Genomic DNA, 19,144 nt, shown 5'->3' with positions numbered 1-19,144 from the left:
CCATGTCTGTTTCTAGAGTACGGCCAAAGAGCGAGCCAAGCATGCTGGGGACTACTTCACGTTGCTCAGACACTTATTAAACTATGCCTACAATAGCAACATCAACCTGCCAAACGCTGAGGTGCTGCTCAACAATGAGATCGACTGGCTGAAACGAATACGGGTAAAAGAGCCTTTTAATCATTGTTAATGATTTGTTTTAGCTGTGCAAAATGTGTAAGGAATCATAATATATGCTGTTGTTCAACTAGTTATTTAAGGCAGAAGTGAGGCTGTACTGTATGTTTTCATTTGCCAGGACGAAGTGAAGAGGACAGGGGAAACTGGAGTGGAGGAGACGATCTTGGAGGGCCACCTTGGAGTCACCAAAGAGCTGCTTGCCTTCCAAACCCCAGAGAAGAAGTATTACATCGGCTGCGAGAAGGGAGGAGCAAACCTCATTAAGGTGAAACACACATTCATGAAAACAGTGCTACTATAATGAGAATATGTCCATCCTGTATTTTTCTTGTTTCACATAACATCACTAAGAAACCATATCTTCTTCTTCTCCTTTTTTTCCTGCTTGATTTAGGAGCTGATTGATGACTTCATCTTCCCAGCATCTAATGTTTACCTGCAGTACATGAAGACTGGCGAGTTCCCCACAGAGCAGGCCATCCCAGTGTGCAGCACTCCTGCTTCCATCAATGCTGGTTTTGAGCTCCTCGTGGCGCTGGCTGTTGGCTGTGTCCGCAACTTGAAACAGATAGTTGACACTCTGACTGACATGTACTATTTAGGTATGGAGATTGCTTTGGCTTTAGAGATGACGCCGCCCAAGCAGCTTGTAAATTACAGTATACATGAGGGTGTTTTTACTTTGTTCTCCATCTAGGTTGTGAGACGCTGACAGAGTGGGAGTACTTGCCTCCAGTGGGGCCACGGCCCAACAAAGGATTTGTAGGTCTGAAGAACGCTGGGGCCACTTGTTACATGAACTCTGTCATTCAGCAGCTATACATGATCCCTCCTATCCGCAATGGCATCCTTGCCATTGAGGGCACGGGGACCGATGTGGATGATGACATGTCGGGGGATGAGAAGCAGGAGAATGAGGTACAGTGAGAGTTTGTGTTGCAAGAGATTTAGTCCCAGTTTTCATCCTTTATCAGCATCCAGTGACTGACAGACTGGCCAACTATAAGCATGGAGGTCATGTAGGTAGAGCTTGGAGCTGAGGGCAGCATAATTACAAGACCAAATAGCAAATCACTTTACACAGTGACTTTCCCTCCCAGTTGTCATTTAGCTGCTATGATTTGTTTTCCCAACTAAACAGCAGCAGTTAAAAACGATAAACAATTTTAGATTTAATGACACATGTGGATATCAATATTTCACCTGCGTATTTTGTTTCCACAGAGCAATGTAGATCCTCGTGATGAGGTGTTCAGCTATCATCACCAGTTTGATGACAAACCTTCCAGTAAGTCAGAAGACAGGAAAGAGTACAACATCGGGGTCCTGCGTCACCTGCAGGTCATCTTTGGCCACCTGGCTGCATCCAGACTGCAGTACTACGTCCCTAGGGGATTCTGGAAACAGTTCAGGTATTGCAAAGACTCATTTGTTTTGAGCATCAGCAGTTTGCCTAGTTACCTGTTCCTGAAGTCTAGCGGGCTCTTATACCAAATGTTCTCGTCCTTGCGAATGGGGGATTCCAGAAGTTATGTCAGATCTCCTGCCACAGGCGGCATTTTTGTGTTGTTTTCAGCCAGCCGTGGGTACCACAGCGGTTGAGTTGAAGACGCAGTCGATGATCATGTCCGTTTTTACCACAATGTCAATGCCACATCAATATAGAAGCTTAGTGTGTCCCAGATTATACAGTTATTCTGAAAAGAAAAAGATGTCGAAAGGGGGGAAAAAGAAACTTGTTGATTTCTTTGCTTCCAGCTTCAACGTCTTTTACTCCTACACCAGCGTCGAAGTTGATGTTGTATCTGAGTGCCTGTGCCCTCAGCACTGCTATAAATGCTTTCAGAGCTGTGGTGGTGTCAATGTTTGCTAGCAAGGCGACCAACGTAGCAACCATAATGTATCCGTGTCTTCCTGTTTTAGGTTATGGGGTGAGCCAGTTAACTTGAGGGAACAGCATGATGCACTGGAGTTTTTCAACTCTTTGGTGGACAGTTTAGACGAGGCTTTAAAAGCACTGGGCCACCCTGCCATGCTCAGTAAGGTGCTGGGAGGATCTTTTGCTGACCAGAAAATCTGTCAAGGATGCCCACACAGGTAAGTACACATACTTTGTGTTTGGTGACTGAATATGGGCAGCAGTTTAAGACACTGTATACTTAACCCACAAAAAATGTGTTGTCAGATATGAGTGTGAAGAGTCGTTCACAACACTCAATGTAGACATCAGAAACCATCAGAACCTGTTGGACTCAATGGAGCAGTATGTAAAAGGAGATCTGCTGGAAGGAGCAAACGCCTACCACTGTGAGAAGTGTAACAAAAAGGTGAGAAGTTGGTGTCCTTCTGTTTAGTATGTGATGCTTGTAACTAGGGGTGGGGGGAAAAATCGATACTGTGTAGTATCGTGATATTTTGTTTGCTAATAATGTATCGATACAGGGACAGCAGAAATCGATATCTTGTTACAAAAAAGGTTTTTGTGGACTGGAACTGCTCTGACTTCAGAGCATGTTAATCCTTTTTCTAAGCAAGAATCCTGACACTGTCCAAATGTGTTTAACTTTTTTTTTGGCAGCAATAAACATGACAGTTTACTTATTTTAATTTAAGACATGTTTTATTTTAATTAAGTTTAAAACTTTTTTATTTAATGTAAAATTATATTTTGTTTTAATTTACTTTCAAATTCTTCAGTTGCTGAAGGGGCTGCATAGTTTTCATATTGCATAGTTCAGAATAGCTATAATTGTACCAGATGGTTGCATTCAGTTAAGTTGGACTAGACTGTAATACAAACCGTTCAGTTTGTCAACAATAAAACTGACTGAAATGAGAGACTGAGTGTGAGACTTTGATATTAGATAAAATGAATATTGAAAACGTTTACCTTTATGTACAGAATCTGAATATCGCAAAATATTTTTAAAAATTGCAATAATATCGTATCGTGAGTTAAATATTGTGATATTATCATATTGTGGGATGTATGGTGATTCCCACCTCTACTTGTAACTGCTCATGGGAAATTCACGCCAACTTTTACCATCATTTTCACACTGAATCTAAACAAACTTTGTTGTCCTCTGTTTAACTTCTCACCAGTTCCCTTTTCCTCACCTGTTTTTATGCTTTTTGCTTTAAAGGAGCCGTAGATAATCTGTGATGCTTGTTCTCCCTGTCAGGTGGACACAGTGAAACGTCTGCTGATCAAGAAGCTGCCTCCTGTCCTCGCTATCCAGCTGAAGCGCTTCGACTACGACTGGGAGAGGGAGTGTGCCATCAAGTTTAATGACTATTTTGAGTTCCCTAGGGAGCTCGACATGGAGCCGTACACGGTAGCAGGTGTGGCCAAGCTAGAAGGCGACGACGTAAATCCGGAAAACCAGGTTATCCAACAGAATGAGCCCTCTGAACCGACGCCACCAGGCAGCTCCAAGTATCGCCTGGTGGGAGTGCTGGTCCACTCAGGCCAGGCCAGTGGCGGACACTACTATTCGTATATAATCCAGAGGAATGGGGGTGATGGTGAGAAGAACCGCTGGTATAAATTTGATGATGGTGATGTGACTGAGTGCAAGATGGACGATGAGGAGGAAATGAAGAACCAGTGCTTTGGAGGGGAATACATGGGCGAGGTTTTTGATCATATGATGAAAAGGATGTCGTACAGGAGGCAGAAACGCTGGTGGAATGCCTACATCCTGTTCTACGAACGTATGGACTCAATGGACAAGGACAGCGAGCTTGTCAAATACATCTCGGACTTGAATATCTCCTCCACTAAGCCGCATCAGGTCAAGATGCCTGGTGTTATCGAGTGCAGCGTCCGCAAACAGAACGTCCAATTCATGCACAACCGAATGCAATACAGCCTGGAATATTTCCAGTTCATTAAGAAACTTCTGACCTGTAACAGTGTCTATTTAAACCCTCCTCCAGGTATGCATCAGTTTTGTGTGTGCGGGTAAATTCAGAGCTAACTCTTTGGATCCGAAAAAACGAATGACTCTTTTTAGCTAGAGTTTAGTTTAGTGCTAGTTTCTTTTTGCTTTATGTTTGCTCAGACCTTTTGAGACATGGTTCCAATACTGGAAACATTAACTGTAGCAGATGTTTACAAAGCCATCTGCTGCCAGATATCATGCTGGTAAATCATGGTTGCAAACACCAGCTAATATAGCTGTGTTTGATCATTTTATTAATCAAGGTAAGGTCCATGTAATCTGGAAAGCCTCTTAAGAGAGGGAGACCTGAACAAGATGGCAATGAAAACAGGCAATCGATAAAATGATACCAGCGAGAATAAAATAAACAATACTCAGATAAGACAGTCCAACCATCCACTCATGTTGACAGGTTGTATGAAAAATAATAGCATATATTTCATTACTGATGCACAGATTGTGTTGTTCCTCCAGTAATGGCTGTGCTCTTAAATTCCCCCTGAAACCTACTTTGATCTTTTTGATTAATTCCTCATTGTATCTGATCTGTGGGTTTCAAAGCTTCTCTCTTAAAGATACAGCTGCTGCCAAAAATATTTGTATCACTAATCTATGCCTAAAAAAAAATTATATGTATATATTATATCTCACTCAACTCAATGTTATAAATAAAATTCTCATGGAGGGGGAAAAAAAATTGATGTTTAGTAGGTCAGCACAGACTGCTTAATACTGCACTACCTCTGTGTTAGGCATTACAAAGCTCTGATGCATTATTATTTGAACCAGAGCCCAGTGATGCCATAACCCCAAAAACACAGAATTTGTTCTGATCATAAGAAAATAAGAAAACAGTGTCAGTTTAGGTAGTTTCGCATTTTATTTGAGCTTGCTCTGAGCCTTTAAGCTGCTGCCTCATTTTGTGAGCCGACAACTTCCCATCTGCTGTTTCATTATGTGCATTTCATGTTTCATCTAACTCCAAACAAAGGAAATGTCTGTTTGCTATTTACACACTCCAGTGGAGTTGCATATTTCACTTCCTTTGTGTGTTTCTTAGCCAGCTCTGTTGATGTGCAGTAGTTACTTTAAGGAGAAGTAGTTGCGTGAAGCCTTAGTTGCATGTTTAAGCATTGAAGAATTAGCTGCAGTTACATGGAATATTTTCTTTGTTTTGGTAACCGCTACTCTTTCTTTTAGGACAAGACCACCTTTTGCCAGAGGCAGAGGAGATTGCTATGATAAGTGCTCAGCTGGCTGCTAGGTTTCTCTTCAGCACAGGTTTTCACACCAAGAAAGTAGTACGGGGTCCTGCCAGTGACTGGTGAGCCTTGCTGTTTCTTTTTTCCTTTTTTTTCCCCCTCAAGTGTTCCTGCCCTTGTTTACACATGTTTATCTTGTTTTCCCCTCTAGGTATGATGCCCTTTGCATCCTGCTGAGACACAGTAAGAATGTACGCTACTGGTTTGCACACAACGTTCTGTTTGCTTATCCTAACCGGTTCTCTGAGTACCTGCTTGAGTGCCCGAGCGCTGAGGTCCGTGGGGCATTTGCCAAGCTCATTGTCTTCATCGCTCACTTCTCCCTGCAAGATGGCCCCTGCCCCTCCCCCACTGCCTCGCCTGGACCCTCAGCTCAGGTTGGTGCCAGGCTTACATCTGGGCACTGGAAAAAGGACTTTAATTCGCTCTGTCTGGCCTCACATGTTAACACGATGCCTTTGATGGACTCCAACTGATTTCATGTTTGTGTTTTAGGGCTGTGATAACCTCAGTCTAAGTGACCACTTATTGAGAGCTGTCCTCAACCTGCTCAGACGAGAAGTTTCTGAGCACGGCCGTCATCTGCAGCAGTACTTCAACCTCTTTGTCATGTACGCCAATCTGGGTAAGGAGCGCACAGAGATTGTTAAGCTTTTATGTACATTTGTTCCTCAATGAATTCTACAAAATTTTATGTAAATTATAATTAAAGTTATTTGGTGCTTGGAATGCTTTTACTTTCTTCTGACCTGTCATTACTCCTGCCACATGCAGGCCTGGCTGAAAAGACGCAACTGCTGAAGCTGAATGTTCCTGCCACGTTCATGTTGGTCGCTCTGGACGAGGGGCCTGGCCCTCCAATTAAGTATCAGTATGCTGAACTGGGCAAGCTCTACACTGTCGTCTCTCAGCTGGTTCGCTGTTGTGATGTCTCTTCACGCATGCAGTCCTCCATCAATGGTGAGTTGTTGGGGTTCCCCCCCCCCTTTCTCCTTTTAGGCACAAGTTGTATGAGCTCAGTTAAAGTGAACAAGTGATTGTGTGAAAAGGGTTAGTGAGAGCCCAGTGAGGATTTTCATCCTTGCTCAGGATCTAGTGACTGACAAACAGCCACTCTGAGTCTCTGTGCTGTGTAGGCACAGCTTGGAGCTGAGGGCTCTCAAAGATGATGAATGAGGGACTTTGCTAATATCCGCCTGCATTTGTAGGATAGTCCATCTTAACTTTTGTTTTGTATTTCCTGCAGGTAATCCCCCTCTTCCTAACCCATATGGGGACACCAACCTGACGGCTCCAGTGATGCCTGTGCAGCAGCTGGTGGCAGAGATCCTGTTTGTGAGGACGAGCTACGTGAAGAAGATCATTGAGGACTGCAGCAACTCTGAAGAGACAGTGAAGCTGCTTCGCTTCAGCTGTTGGGAGAACCCTCAGTTCTCCTCCACTGTGCTCAGTGAGCTGCTCTGGCAGGTAAACATCTAATGCTTCTTCAGAGCAACATGATATTCAGAACTCCATAGGTTTCTTACTTATAAACGTCTACAAGTGCTTGTAATTAGACTGTACACATTGTCTGCAGGTGGCATACTCGTACACCTATGAGCTGAGGCCTTACCTGGACTTGCTGCTACAAATCCTGCTCATCGAGGACTCCTGGCAAACACACAGGTCAGACTTGATTGCTGAGTGCAGAAAGTTACAATTTTTAAACTTGAACGTGGTTTTAAATTTCTCCTTTGCTTCTTTTTGTGTGTGTAGGATTCACAATGCGCTGAAGGGCATTCCCGATGACAGAGATGGGCTTTTTGACACCATCCAGCGCTCCAAGAACCACTATCAGAAACGAGCTTATCAGTGCATTAAGTGCATGGTGGCCCTTTTCAGCAACTGCTCTGTGGCTTACCAGATCTTACAGGTAAACAGGCTGTCTCTCTTTAACTAATGCAGACCAAAGTAAGCACTAAGTAACATAACAACAAGAAAGAGGTATATTGATGTGCTTTGGCATGTGAAAAGACTGGAAGCTTTAAAACATTTAAACGTTTGTTACATTTCTGTGCTTGTCTGTACAGAGTAACGGTGACCTGAAGCGAAAGTGGACGTGGGCAGTGGAGTGGCTGGGCGATGAGCTGGAAAGGAGGCCATACACAGGAAATCCACAGTACACCTACAACAACTGGTCACCTCCTGTTCAGAGCAACGAGACCTCCAACGGATATTTCCTGGAGCGCTCTCACAGTGCACGTATGACACTGGCCAAGGCCTGTGAGCTCTGTCCCGAGGAGGTAATACCATTAACCTTGTACTGTACACACCCACAGATTCTCTTTAACACTATCTTGCAGTCTTAGGGAGAGGTAACAGAAAAAATATTGTAAGACTGAGGCTGAATGTGAATGTGTATCACATCACTTCAACACAAATAGCCCAAATGAATGGTCTAACATGACCAGCATTTAACATGTGGATATGTATGAGTACTAACACGGCGATTAATCGAATATTAAGCCGATCAGAAAATTTGTAATTTACCATTTTCTCTACCTCTTGTAGTTACGCACGAAATGTGTTGTGTATTTTTAGCTTTGTATCCTGATTTTTTTTTAAACATACAGAGAGTAAATTATCTGGAATCTAAGTGCTCAGCTAAAAGAAACTGAGCTTGATTAAAGTACAGCTTACCATGTTTGACTCTGTGTTGTTTACATGGCTGCAGTTCACAATACACACAGATATGATTGTGTTGTTTTCACTTAAAATGCGTTACTTGTATATATTTTTTTATGAATGGAAAATCCAGTCAAATGACACACTTCTCCTGTAATATTCCATACACAGCTCAAGTGTACTCAGGGAAGCCCAGGGAAGGTCAGTATTCCAGGCACCACGACATAAAAGAAGGAAGTGAGACAAAACCTACCAAAAGAATCAGCAGAGAAACAACAGTTTTAGCTTCCATCACATTTAACACTAGTTTAAATCGAATTGCACAGCTTTGAGTTTCTTGTAGATTAGTCAGAGGCTTGAAACACTATGACGATGAGCCTTTTGCATGTATTTTCAATATAAATGTCATGTAAATAATTTAGGATGTGCAGTTAGAGTAAACTACTCCAATTTTGTACATGTCCACTCTGCGTAGGTAAAGCAGATTGTGAGCGTACATGATATTTTATTTAAAAAAAATAAAAAAATAAATCATTTCTTGGCTGTTCAAGTAAAAGGCAAGGTGTACTGGCCACTGGTGAGATATGAGATGCTATGTAGTGTAACTAAGCATGAGAAGTCATGTTACGCAGCTGCACACAGTGAACAGATCTTTGTTCTCTTCCTGTCCTGTTGCCCAGTCTCAGCAGGCACTGACATAGCCAGTCTTCAATCTCAGTCTAGTGCTCTTTTGCCAGTTTTTGCTTCCTCCCCAACTTGCAGTGTGGTACGGCCAGCCACCTGCATCTCCTAGCCTCAGCTGTACTTGAGCATTCAATGCTAGTTACAGTATTTTAACTGTTAAGCCGTTGTGCTTTTTTAGCCGCTGTTTTGCAGATTTGTACATTTCTAGATCTCAAAGGTTGCACATTACTCTTAAAGGCGTAAGCAGCCCCTAATGTGAAGCTGTCAGTTTTGTTATTTGGATCAAATCAAAAGCCAGAACTTATCATATTCATAGTATTAAGTTTTAATCTGTGACAAAATAATGAACAAAAGCTAAATTGAAAAGTTTATAAACTCGTGATGTTTCAGATAGCTTTCAGGTCCTGTCCGTTACATCATGTTGTAATGTTGATGTGTACTTGACCTTGCCTCAGAGATAAGACTGTAAAACGATGAGGCTGATGTTATTCGATATAGCATGATAAAAGTACAAATGCCAATGAGCCTTGTCCTTTAAAAACGACGCACTGAAATTGCCTCCACAGTAGAGGTTCATGTGCACCTTCTGTTAGCTCCATTTTTTTCATGCTCTCAGCTGTAGACGCCACCCACACACATAATTCAATCTCCTAAACCTTATTTACTTGACAACACAGTAGGAAGTTTGACTTTCCCACACAAGCTACTCTCTGATGTCAGACTATTATACTTTGTTCAAATAGATGAGCACATTTCCAGTTTTTGTCTTGATATGTGATTACAAACATATATTCATCTCTTTTATTCTAGGAGCCAGATGAACAGGAAGCACCCGATGATCAGGACTCCTCCCCACCTGAGGATACGTCTCTGTACCCACATTCTCCCGGAACAACCCAGTTTCAGCAGGTAGTGTCTCAGAGGACAGCTTACTGCCCATTCCCATCAAAGGATGTTCTATCTTTCTAAATCATAACATGTGAGGAAAAGAACTTGCAATAGAAAGCAGCCTAAGCTTTTAGCAGCATAACTAAGAGAGTATCCAGCTCTTTACTAAAGAAAAAAGGATAATCTTACAGTACAGTTCAAGTATTTGTCTCCCATACTCAAACTGGGAGCTCGGTCCACAGCAGAGGGGCCTGCTAGCTGAACATGGGGTTTCTGAACTTTGGTGTGTGAGAGGAAAGACTTTAAGATGAATTCTGGATTTAACAGGGACACAGAAATATGACATCTCCTAGTTTCTGTTTGCCAACAACTTTTGCTTAACTGGAAACTTTTCAGGGAGGGGTTACGACACCTGATTTTACAAAAATAAATAAATAAATCCATCCCAGAAGTGCGGAGCTTGTGAAGTGTTTTTTCAGTGTCACTCTGAGACAGGATGTTCTCGAGTTTTCATATTGCACAGGTAAAAGAACGCAGTCTTAGACAGTGGTTTCCATCCCCGTAGCGAGTCTTGTATTATCTGTTAATGATGCTGGTAACCATGGTGAAAAGTGTTTTTTCCTGAGTATTATTTCGTGCCCAAGCACTCACACAATCAGTGACTCAGGTTTGTCAGTTTGTGATAATGCTGTACTGCAGACAACTTTGTGTCCTTCCCCGAGTACAAACTGTACTTGAGTTCATCCCTTTACACTGATTTTGGCACGTTTTGTCTGTGTATTCAGTAATTTACCACACCAGGCTCATTTCTTTCATCAGAAACACTTCATCCGTCTTTGAGGTCAAGTGCAAGTAAAATGTAGACAGGAAGCGGCATGTGGCTTCACCTTGAGTGACTCTGTGGCTGTCAGGGCATTTATCCCTACTGAAGACATACATTACTAGTCATAGATGGGGATTTTTTTAAAATTTTTTATAGGTTCTGCTTCGTGAAAGGCAGGGTAATTTCCTGTTTAGTGCATTTACAGCAAGCAAACACGGACTAAAAACAATCTGTGGTGCACATGTTGACTGTAGTGAAGAAATGTGGCTCTGATGTTTTTACTGATTCAGCAGCAGAGGTGAGGTCTGTCAGTTTAGATTAGTTTGGAGTTATTGGCCCCAGCAGCGTTGCACGTGCATAAAACACGTGGCTGTGGATGCAATTAAAGCATGTCATGTTTTCATTTGAGTGCATTTCTTATATGATGTGCTGATTTTTCTCCACGCTCTCCCCCCGAACAGAACAACCACCCTCACGGGCAGCCGTACACCGGGCCTGCTGCTCAGCACATGAACAACCCCCAGCGCCCCGGTCCGGCCTCCGCTCCGACTCCAGCCCCGACCCAGACTTCCGCCCCCGCCCCTGCCCCCGGTACCACTCCAGGAACAGGCCCGCGAGCACAAGAGAACTGGGAGGGCACAGAGGAGGTCGCTCCCGCCCCCACCTCCACCCCAGCGCCCGCCCCGCCTAAGGAGTAACCTCCCCCTCCCTTCCTCTGCTGTGCCTCGAGCCTCCATCGTCCCACTCTCTCCTCTCGCCGGGTCCCACCTTTCTCTTTCTCTCTCTCTGGCCCCAGGGCAGGGTAGAGCCTGGCCACTTCTCTCTCCACTGTCCCCACTCCCCCCGACAGCCTGCGGGAGACGCTCTCCCCTGACCTGAGGCCGCCTGACTGTGTGACAGGGGCCCGTTCTCGGCTGCAGAGGCGAGGGAGTGGACAAGAGTTCTAATAACGAAAAAAACAAATTTACCTGGAGCTGACGATGCTGATGCGCTTGTCTACACGACGAAAAGGTGTACATAGTATGTTAATGTTTTTGACTGTTCAGATTCCCCAGTAGCATAACTCTGTGTGGTTTGCTGTTGGGAGATGTTGCAGATGTTATGAAAAACAAAATGGATATTATAAATAATAAAAATTCCCCCCCAGAAAAAAAAACTGTAAGAAGACAACAACTCCTTTGTTTTATCACCCATGCTCAGCAGTAAAACTTTGTTCTGCCATCGGACGGTTTCTGGTCATTCACCTGTAGAAGGACGCATTGTTATCATCATAATTATATTCTTCTTAAGCTCCTTGGCAACCTTACGACCCACGCCAAATCAACCCCCGAGCTGTGGTTGGGTTTTACTGCGAGACGTGGAATGGTTGGGTGGACTTTAATGGTGTTTGGTTGATGTGAAACAGCATTGATGCAACATTGCTCTGAAACTCATTGCCTTTCTCTCACTTTTGTCTTTTTTTTTCTTTTTTTCTTTTTTTTTTGGTTCTGGTAATTAATTCAATCCTTTCTGAAGCTCTAGTTAATATGCTGTAACATTTAGCATGGCTTCTCACCAGAATAGTGTAGCCCATGGGAAGACTTGTGATCATAACAACCTAAAAGCTGTTCTTAATCCACATCTCCAGAGGGGTGTTGTTTCCCTTTAGGTTGTCTTTTTTTTCTACTCATCTACCCTGTCTACAAAGAGGGCGATACTTTTTTTGTTTTTTTGGAACCAATGTATGAATAAGTGGCTTTTCAATTGCACATTATAATCCTCCAACTTCACATTTGGCAGTCAGTTTCGGTGGGTTAGACAACTTTAGCTTTCATCTATAGGAAAATGAACACATATGCAACAGAACTGCTGTACTGGGCTTTCTGGTGTATAATAGACTGTGTGGTTTGCTTCTGTCTCTTCAATAGAGCCTAGTCGTAGACAGACTTTGTTGCCCATCGGCCTCCTTTCTGCCGTGGAGCTGGTCAGGTTTGGCATCTGGCTGCGGTTTGGGATGATGTGACTGATCCTGAGCAGCAGCGAGCACCCACCCCACCTAACCCCACCCATCCCCACCTTTGAGAGTAGGTCCCACAGCAGGGTTTTACCGTAAGAATAGCGGCTGGTTAGTCATGTTGCAACTTGAGCTAACTTGTGATTATGTAGGAGTAAAGGTAAACATCAGTAAATACTGTATTTAATTGGTAACTTGAATGCGTGTAATTTTCTTTTTTTTTATTCATTTTTTTTTCTTTTATTTTGTCAAAAACATACCAAATACTCCTGCAAATGAAAATATTCTGCCCACCGTATTATATTTAAATATTTTGCTCTTATTTTATAGAATTTATTTTGTTGTATTTCACTAAAAAAATAGAATTTGATTTAAGAGGAACATTTTTGTCCTTGTGTTATTTTTAAAGAAGATATTTGACTGTACAGAGTTCTGCGCCCTGTTTTTTGCCGACTTTTGTTTTGGCCATGGTGTGACGTTGAATTCTGGAGCTACAGTCGCGATGTGGACTTTCACTTTGTGAGGTTTTTTGTGCACAGAAATATAACAAAAAAAAAAAAAGCATTGCGCCCTTAGCAAATAAAGAACATGGAATCTTGCCTGCGTGTCATTTTTAAGCGTTGGACAGTTCAGAAGATACTTGACTTGTTTTCAATTCTGCATGAACTGTTCTGTTGAGCGATTGGTTAATTGATAAATGTACATCAATTTGTCCCTGGACGGGTCTCCACTAAATGGAATCCACCACTAATAAATTACAGCTGTGGTGCTCCTGCTTTGATGGCCAAAACCTGACTGCTGTGAAAATGTCTCAAATCTCTGTCTATCAGAGACACTCACACTCATTTCCTGAACTGCACATCCTCAATTCCTCCCCTTCCCCTTTGGTACCTCCCACCGAAGATGCGAGGTAGCAGCCATGTAGTAAAATGAGACTTTTTTTCCTTTTACAATGTCAATTAAATATGTTTGACTAAAAACTAAACTGTTTAACAAAACTTAATAAAAAAAGACTAGCTCTTCAAACAACTGCCACAAACAACTTGTGTGTGCAGTGTGACTTTTACTGAATCTGTGCCTTAATAAAGGCCCAACTTCAAGGGAGTCATACTTTGAAAAGCACATAGTATTTGTTGAAAGTGTGAATCTTACATAGTGGCCACAAGAGCAAAATAATTAAGTCTCTTTAACAAACTCTTGCCAATCACGTGGCTGTTTCGCCTCCATCAAGTCTCCAGTCTGTTTTCCACGTACCCTTCACTATTACTGATTTCTGGGTCACACTCAGAAGGCTGAGAGCAGGGATGAATTACTAAGGTCAGGCTATTTTATTGCTTATATACTTCAATGCATTGAAAGTTCAATCACCTGCCCAATAAGATGCCCTCTAGTGTTTAGAAGTGGTCACTACACTAAAGCAGCTAAAATTGATTTTGTTTTCCAAAAAACCCCAAAGAACTTTTGAAATCTTTCAGATAAGGGAAACACTCCGACCCTCGCTCCTCAAAGACCATAACCTAAAAACAAAGATTAAGACAAAGGGATTTGGTATAACAAGTTATTCCTGTCACCAAACAGTAAAATAATAACTGGTGACCTCAGTGTGATTTGTTTTCCCCCAGTAAATCTGACTAAATCTTTAAAACCTGATGCAAATTCTAACTTGTATACAAATTGTTTCAAATTAAAAACTAATTAGCCTTAACAGGGTTAAAAAACATCTGTTGAGTATTTTTTTAAATTGTGTTAAAGCTTTGCTGGTGTGACAGCTGAAACACCTGCTCCTGATTATCACAACTCAGGAAGAACCCCCCCCCCACTATATTCCTTTTTTTTTTAAACTCCCCAAAGTTTGTGCATGTTGAAAGCTTGTTGAGCAAAGTCAACACTGTCAAATTTAACTTCAGATTATAATATCACAGCTTCACCTTTAAAATTCTGCAACTACTCAGTTTCACACAAGGAAAACCTGCTCATCTAACCACCTCACTGAAATGGGGTTCATTGTTTTGTATGTGGTGTGGACTCCGGAATGACTTCAGCCAATCAAATGTTTTGGAACAGGTTTTTATTATCAACACGGTCAGATTTAGTTCTCCTTCTCCTGGACGGTCTTTGTTCCGCGCAGTCTGCCTGTACGACGGGCAGCAATAAGACCGACCTTGCGACCAGCAGGTGCATCCCTCCTGATTGTTGAGGGTTTGCCGATGTGCTGATGGTTACCACCACCGAAGGGATGCTCAACAGGCTGCAGGAGGACAGGAGGGGGGGGAGAAGCATCTTTAGTATGAGGACTTTCAAAAGGGAATCCATCCTCTACTCTTTTCTTCCTCACTGACTAATTTAACAGCAAGCACACAACCAGGTATTGTGATAAACATCCTTTCACCAGCCTCTTAGCTCTGAGAATCAGAACCAACAGGCCTTTATTTCATATGTTCAATAAAGATTGTTTTCTTTGTGACCAGAAAGGCTCAAACATGGACTTTCTTCATGTGGTTGGTGCTCTGACAACACAGGCAGCACCATCTAAAACCTCAAAGCAGGTTGTTCCTCTAAACGTTTTGAGATTCGCCTGCCCACAGACTCATTGCAGTGTGTGTGAGTTCTGCAGACTCTTCTGGAAACCCATTAGGGTAACTGTAATACCGAGTGATTAGCTATTATCTTCACCACCTCTGAGAATAGGCAATCATCTGCATCAGTGCTGAGACTTTTTATGGGGCTCCATAGTAAACTTTTCTAAAGATTCAATGCCCAAAATAACAATCTGATTATCTGCCTACATGACATGTCTTTCAGTTCAATGCATAAATACATGCATCTGTCTGCTGCTCTGCCTGCAGTCCTGTATGTGTTTCTAATCGCAGCACAGTGCCGGTACGCTCATGTTCACTTACGTTCATAGCCACACCACGGACACGTGGCCAGCAGTTCCTCTTGGCCTTGTACTTGTGGTAGGCACGACCGGCCTTCAGGATGGGCTTGTCAATACGTCCACCTCCAGCAACGACACCTTCACCACAGAAGGAGGGCAGACACGTTTAAACGCTTTCCTCAGTCCAAAGACTAGATCAAATGCGCGGCTGTTTCGTTACGCTTTCTTACCAACGACGGCTCTGTTGGCAGAGGCAATGACCTTCTTGGCGCCTGAGGGCAGCTTGACTCTGGACTTCTTGGTCTCGGGGTTGTGGGAGATGACTGTGGCGTAGTTTCCTGAAGCACGGGCCAGCTTGCCTCTGTCACCGGGCTTCTCCTCAAGGCAGCAGATGATGGTTCCCTCAGGCATTGTGCCAACGGGCAAGACATTACCAATGTTCAGCTGAGCTGTGGGACAAGGGATGAGAGGACAAGCTTCAAACTTCCATCTGACAATCTGAAAACAGTGTCACCTAAGCAACAGCTCTGTTCGCGTTTCATTGGAGGCTGACTGAAGACAGGTAATCAAAAAATGTAACAGAAACACGAGGCAGCAGATAAGCAGGTGCTGCACAGCACAAAAGCAAATAATCGCCCTCTGATTACACCCTAGGATTCTTCTGCTATTTTCACGGATGCTCATCTTTGCTTAATGAGCTAAATAAGACAATAGTTCAATTAGAACCAACACTGAGACTGAAAATTATTATTAAAACATCTTGTGGTTCATTCAGATAACTTTATCCATCTTCTCCATCAAGAACCACCAATGGAACAGATTTATTTTTAGACCAGAAAATATTTAACCATGCAGATGAAAGCTCAAACATTACACACTTCATGGTTAAAATTGCTGTTATCATGTTTGTCATTTAACAACCACAACTTAAAAGTCTCAGGGGAAAACAGAGATCCCCCTGAAGTGGGCAGTGTGGCTGAGGACAGCTGAAGTCCTGACCTATATATCAGAATAGAGCTGCTGGTTCCAACCCCATAACAAGTACAGGAGGGCAACTGTCGCCATCTTCTACTACCAAACACATGGTACTGGGTGCTTCTTCTGTCCCCACAAAGCACAAGTGTGGACCACAGCCCCAAAACTACAGATACCAAGTTTAAAAAAAAAAGTGTGTAAATGCCTTCAAACTGTTGAGTTTCTGTCAGCAGATATTAAAATAAAAAACATCACGGCAGTCCCAAACAGCTGACTCTCTGCACAACAGCACCATTATCAATGAAGGAAATGCTGATTTTTATTCATGTAGAAGGAAATACAAATAAAAGTAATCAAGTAGTGTAATTACACTTTGACTAAAGCTAAAAAACAACTTTAACAGCTACATCCTGCAAGGACTTTAAGACTTATGAGTGAAAACACAGAGAGTGAAGTTGAGATCTCAAGTGTGTCCAGCACTAACCCAAACTATGAAAGAGCAGAAAACATTCAGGCAGCTTCTTGTCGAGTTGCTCTGTATGTTGCATATTCTATCAGCTCCTATATCATATATGATCATTACTCCTGTGACTAACTTTATGACAGGAAAACATTAAATCATATCATTACATGGCTCCCTGGAACTACTGCCACCTCTGAAGCCACTCAATCTTAACAGGAACTTTAAAAGAGAGTCTGAGTGAGACAGAGGTCCAAAATTCCTTCTCAAGCTTGATTTAGACTTCTGTGGGAAATCTATGTCATAACTTGCACAGTAACCGGAAACTACTTTCATCCGTACACCTCAACCTTCCACGCCATTCAAGTCATCTTTTTATGTGTCGACCTGATGTTTAGTTACATTTCTCAGGAGATGGATGCCAGATTATGTAGCAGGTTGTGGCGTAAGGTTAAAATGGGGATCCAGCTATGGTGTAAGATCGGACGCAGAAATATAATTCATGCATTAGCGTCACGTTGTGGAAAGATCCATGGCAACAGATGAAAATCTAAGAGCAGCTCATACACCCTTGCTCAGCGTCTTACCCTTCTTGCCACAGTAGATGAACTGTCCGGTGTGGATGCCCTCGGCAGCAATGAAGAGCTCCGTCCTCTTCTTGAACCGGTATGGGTCACGGAAGGCCACTTTGGCCAGGGGGGCACCACGGCCAGGGTCGTGGATAATGTCCTGCAAGGGGAAACCAGCAGGAAAGACATTACAAATCCGTCCACCCTCACCACTGCCCAAAACAGCTCGGATTTATCATCAAATTACCTTCACAATCCCCTTGATGTAACCATGGCGTTCAGCGAAGTCAATGTGACGGAGTTTAGCAGCACCTTTCCTGTGCTTGACGTGGGCTTTAAACACAGAGCCCGCACCTTTTCTCTGTCCCCTGATTACACGTCCCATCGTGTACTGAAAAACAGAGCATTTAATGGAAAAAAAAAAAGTTACATTCTAGTGTCTTGTTTAATACAGGATAAAATTAAATCCAGCATCTCCATCAAACAGGTCAAAACAGAGAAACATGTGGCTACCCCTCTAAGCAGACCTGTGTAGTAATTACTAAAGCTAAACCTCATTGAATGGATCCAACCTTAACTTATGATACATAAAAACACTTTAAAGCAAACATTTAACCAGTAGCAAGTTAAAGAAAACGTTTCAAAGGCCTGAGTTTAAATGTGAGGATTTAATGAGTTCCACTGGTTTTTAAAAGCTTGAAACAGACACGTATCTGTCGGCTTGACATATGAAATGCTAACAGGGCTGCTACTAATGTAAAGTCACATTAAGTTTTCCTTTATGGGAACTTTAACTTAAAGCTTATGTATGTTTGTCGGTATAGTGGCTGAAACACTGCACAAAGCGAGTTTGGCTTCTCATATGCAGTAATACATCTCTCATAATGCTAGCTGTCGTTAGCCCGCCAAGCTAGCCTCCGTTAAGTCAATTTGTTAAAGTAACGGTTCAGGTTTAACACAAATTTCCTTTATTCCAACACTTACACGAGTATATACAAATTTAATTATTAGCAGCTTGCCAAATTTGCTCATATGAAAGGCTGCCGGCCTTTTAGCTACCAGCACACCGCTGTAAGTGCGCCATGTCGCCCAACAGGGACACACAAGCACGAAAAAAAAACTTAAAATCAAAAGTCTGTCGTTAAAATGCTCGTTAGGTCTTAGTCTTATACACTTGTTCCGTATTTAGAAATGTCTTTTTAAAGCGGATGGCCTAATTAAATCTGGATTTAGAACAGATTTTTAGGACGGGGATCAGAAATAGACATCCTACCTAAACTCCGTTGACGGAAAGAGGAAGTGCAAAGGAAAAAGCCAAGGTTTTCTTCCGGAGAAATCACCGCGGGGGCCGACGGGAAATGTAGGCTTCGTCCTCGTTTTCTTAGTTTAACTCGGAAGTAAGCAGCGATTGTCGCAAATAGAAGAATCGCAGCACTGAGGTATTAAAACTCTATATGTGTTAAATGATGGGAGCACAATCTTAGCATAAATACAGAATAAATAAACCTAAACGCTACCTTTAAGCAATTTGGATTACAAACATTTTCACACATTGAATGATAGAAGATAGAAAAATAACAAAAAGAAACATTTTTGGGGGGCTATAAGGATGTTTATAGTAGCCTATAATGAGTTTCTTTCTAAATGTAGCTGAGCATTACACAAAAAAAGTATACAGGGATCTTTGAGTCTTTACTGAGGAGTATGATGACAGAAGAACAGCCCTCTTAAAAAAAAGAAAAAGAAAAAAAGAAAAAGAAAGACTGTGGGAATAAATGAACTCCAGGAGATGGCAGCAAAATAATGTCAGAGTGGTTTTTA

General features: G+C 42.4%; 2 protein-coding genes across 9 annotated transcripts in view; one reads left to right on the top strand and one right to left on the bottom strand.

Annotated features, from left to right (window-relative positions):
- The window catches only part of usp9 (ubiquitin specific peptidase 9), a 37,489-nt gene extending 24,449 nt beyond the window's left edge, over positions 1-13,040 (top strand). For 4 of the 7 annotated variants that reach the window (XM_026145958.2, XM_026145957.2, XM_026145955.2 and 1 more), the window contains 19 exons: positions 17-163; positions 299-445; positions 575-782; positions 878-1,098; positions 1,405-1,592; positions 2,104-2,277; positions 2,366-2,507; positions 3,366-4,122; positions 5,328-5,451; positions 5,541-5,766; positions 5,885-6,014; positions 6,164-6,349; positions 6,636-6,856; positions 6,966-7,054; positions 7,145-7,301; positions 7,459-7,671; positions 8,225-8,254; positions 9,548-9,646; positions 10,910-13,040. In XM_026145958.2, coding sequence (XP_026001743.1) covers positions 17-163; positions 299-445; positions 575-782; positions 878-1,098; positions 1,405-1,592; positions 2,104-2,277; positions 2,366-2,507; positions 3,366-4,122; positions 5,328-5,451; positions 5,541-5,766; positions 5,885-6,014; positions 6,164-6,349; positions 6,636-6,856; positions 6,966-7,054; positions 7,145-7,301; positions 7,459-7,671; positions 8,225-8,254; positions 9,548-9,646; positions 10,910-11,146 — 3,696 coding nt within the window. In that variant the 3' untranslated portion in view covers positions 11,147-13,040. The remainder of the gene's footprint in view (positions 1-16; positions 164-298; positions 446-574; positions 783-877; positions 1,099-1,404; positions 1,593-2,103; positions 2,278-2,365; positions 2,508-3,365; positions 4,123-5,327; positions 5,452-5,540; positions 5,767-5,884; positions 6,015-6,163; positions 6,350-6,635; positions 6,857-6,965; positions 7,055-7,144; positions 7,302-7,458; positions 7,672-8,224; positions 8,255-9,547; positions 9,647-10,909) is intronic. The other 3 variants (XM_026145960.2, XM_080290399.1, XM_026145956.2) reach the window with 1 other exon arrangement.
- Positions 13,041-14,492: 1,452 nt separating this feature from the next.
- Positions 14,493-18,736, bottom strand: rpl8 (ribosomal protein L8). 2 transcript variants are annotated; one of them, XM_080290401.1, is made up of 6 exons: positions 18,597-18,736; positions 17,571-17,714; positions 17,342-17,483; positions 15,550-15,768; positions 15,342-15,457; positions 14,493-14,689 (listed from the first exon to the last, which is right to left on the bottom strand). In XM_080290401.1, exons 2-6 carry the CDS (start codon positions 17,706-17,708, stop codon positions 14,531-14,533), a joined length of 774 nt encoding a protein of 257 aa, XP_080146527.1. In that variant the 5' UTR covers positions 17,709-17,714; positions 18,597-18,736; the 3' UTR covers positions 14,493-14,530. The 2 variants fall into 2 exon arrangements, with proteins under 2 accessions (XP_080146527.1, XP_080146526.1); XM_080290400.1 differs by having other exon boundaries at positions 18,308-18,628.
- Positions 18,737-19,144: the final 408 nt, after the last annotated feature.

This window comes from Astatotilapia calliptera, chromosome 16, assembly GCF_964374335.1.
Source record: "Astatotilapia calliptera chromosome 16, fAstCal68.1, whole genome shotgun sequence".
NCBI lineage: Eukaryota > Metazoa > Chordata > Actinopteri > Cichliformes > Cichlidae > Astatotilapia > Astatotilapia calliptera.
Note: the sequence above shows the minus strand (reverse complement) of the source record. Positions and strands in the feature narration are given on the sequence as shown.

Bases quoted from the DNA above. Each gene is read 5' to 3' on its own strand.
- rpl8 (XM_080290400.1), bottom strand. From the start codon at position 18,355: ATGAGCAAATTTGGCAAGCTGCTAATAATTAAATTTGTATATACTCGT. The intron at 15,769-17,341 runs GTAAGACGCTGA...CTTGTCCCACAG, and splicing joins CATCTACTGTGGCAAGAAGG to CTCAGCTGAACATTGGTAAT. The intron at 14,690-15,341 runs GTAAGTGAACAT...GTCCTCCTGCAG, and splicing joins TCCGTGGTGTGGCTATGAAC to CCTGTTGAGCATCCCTTCGG.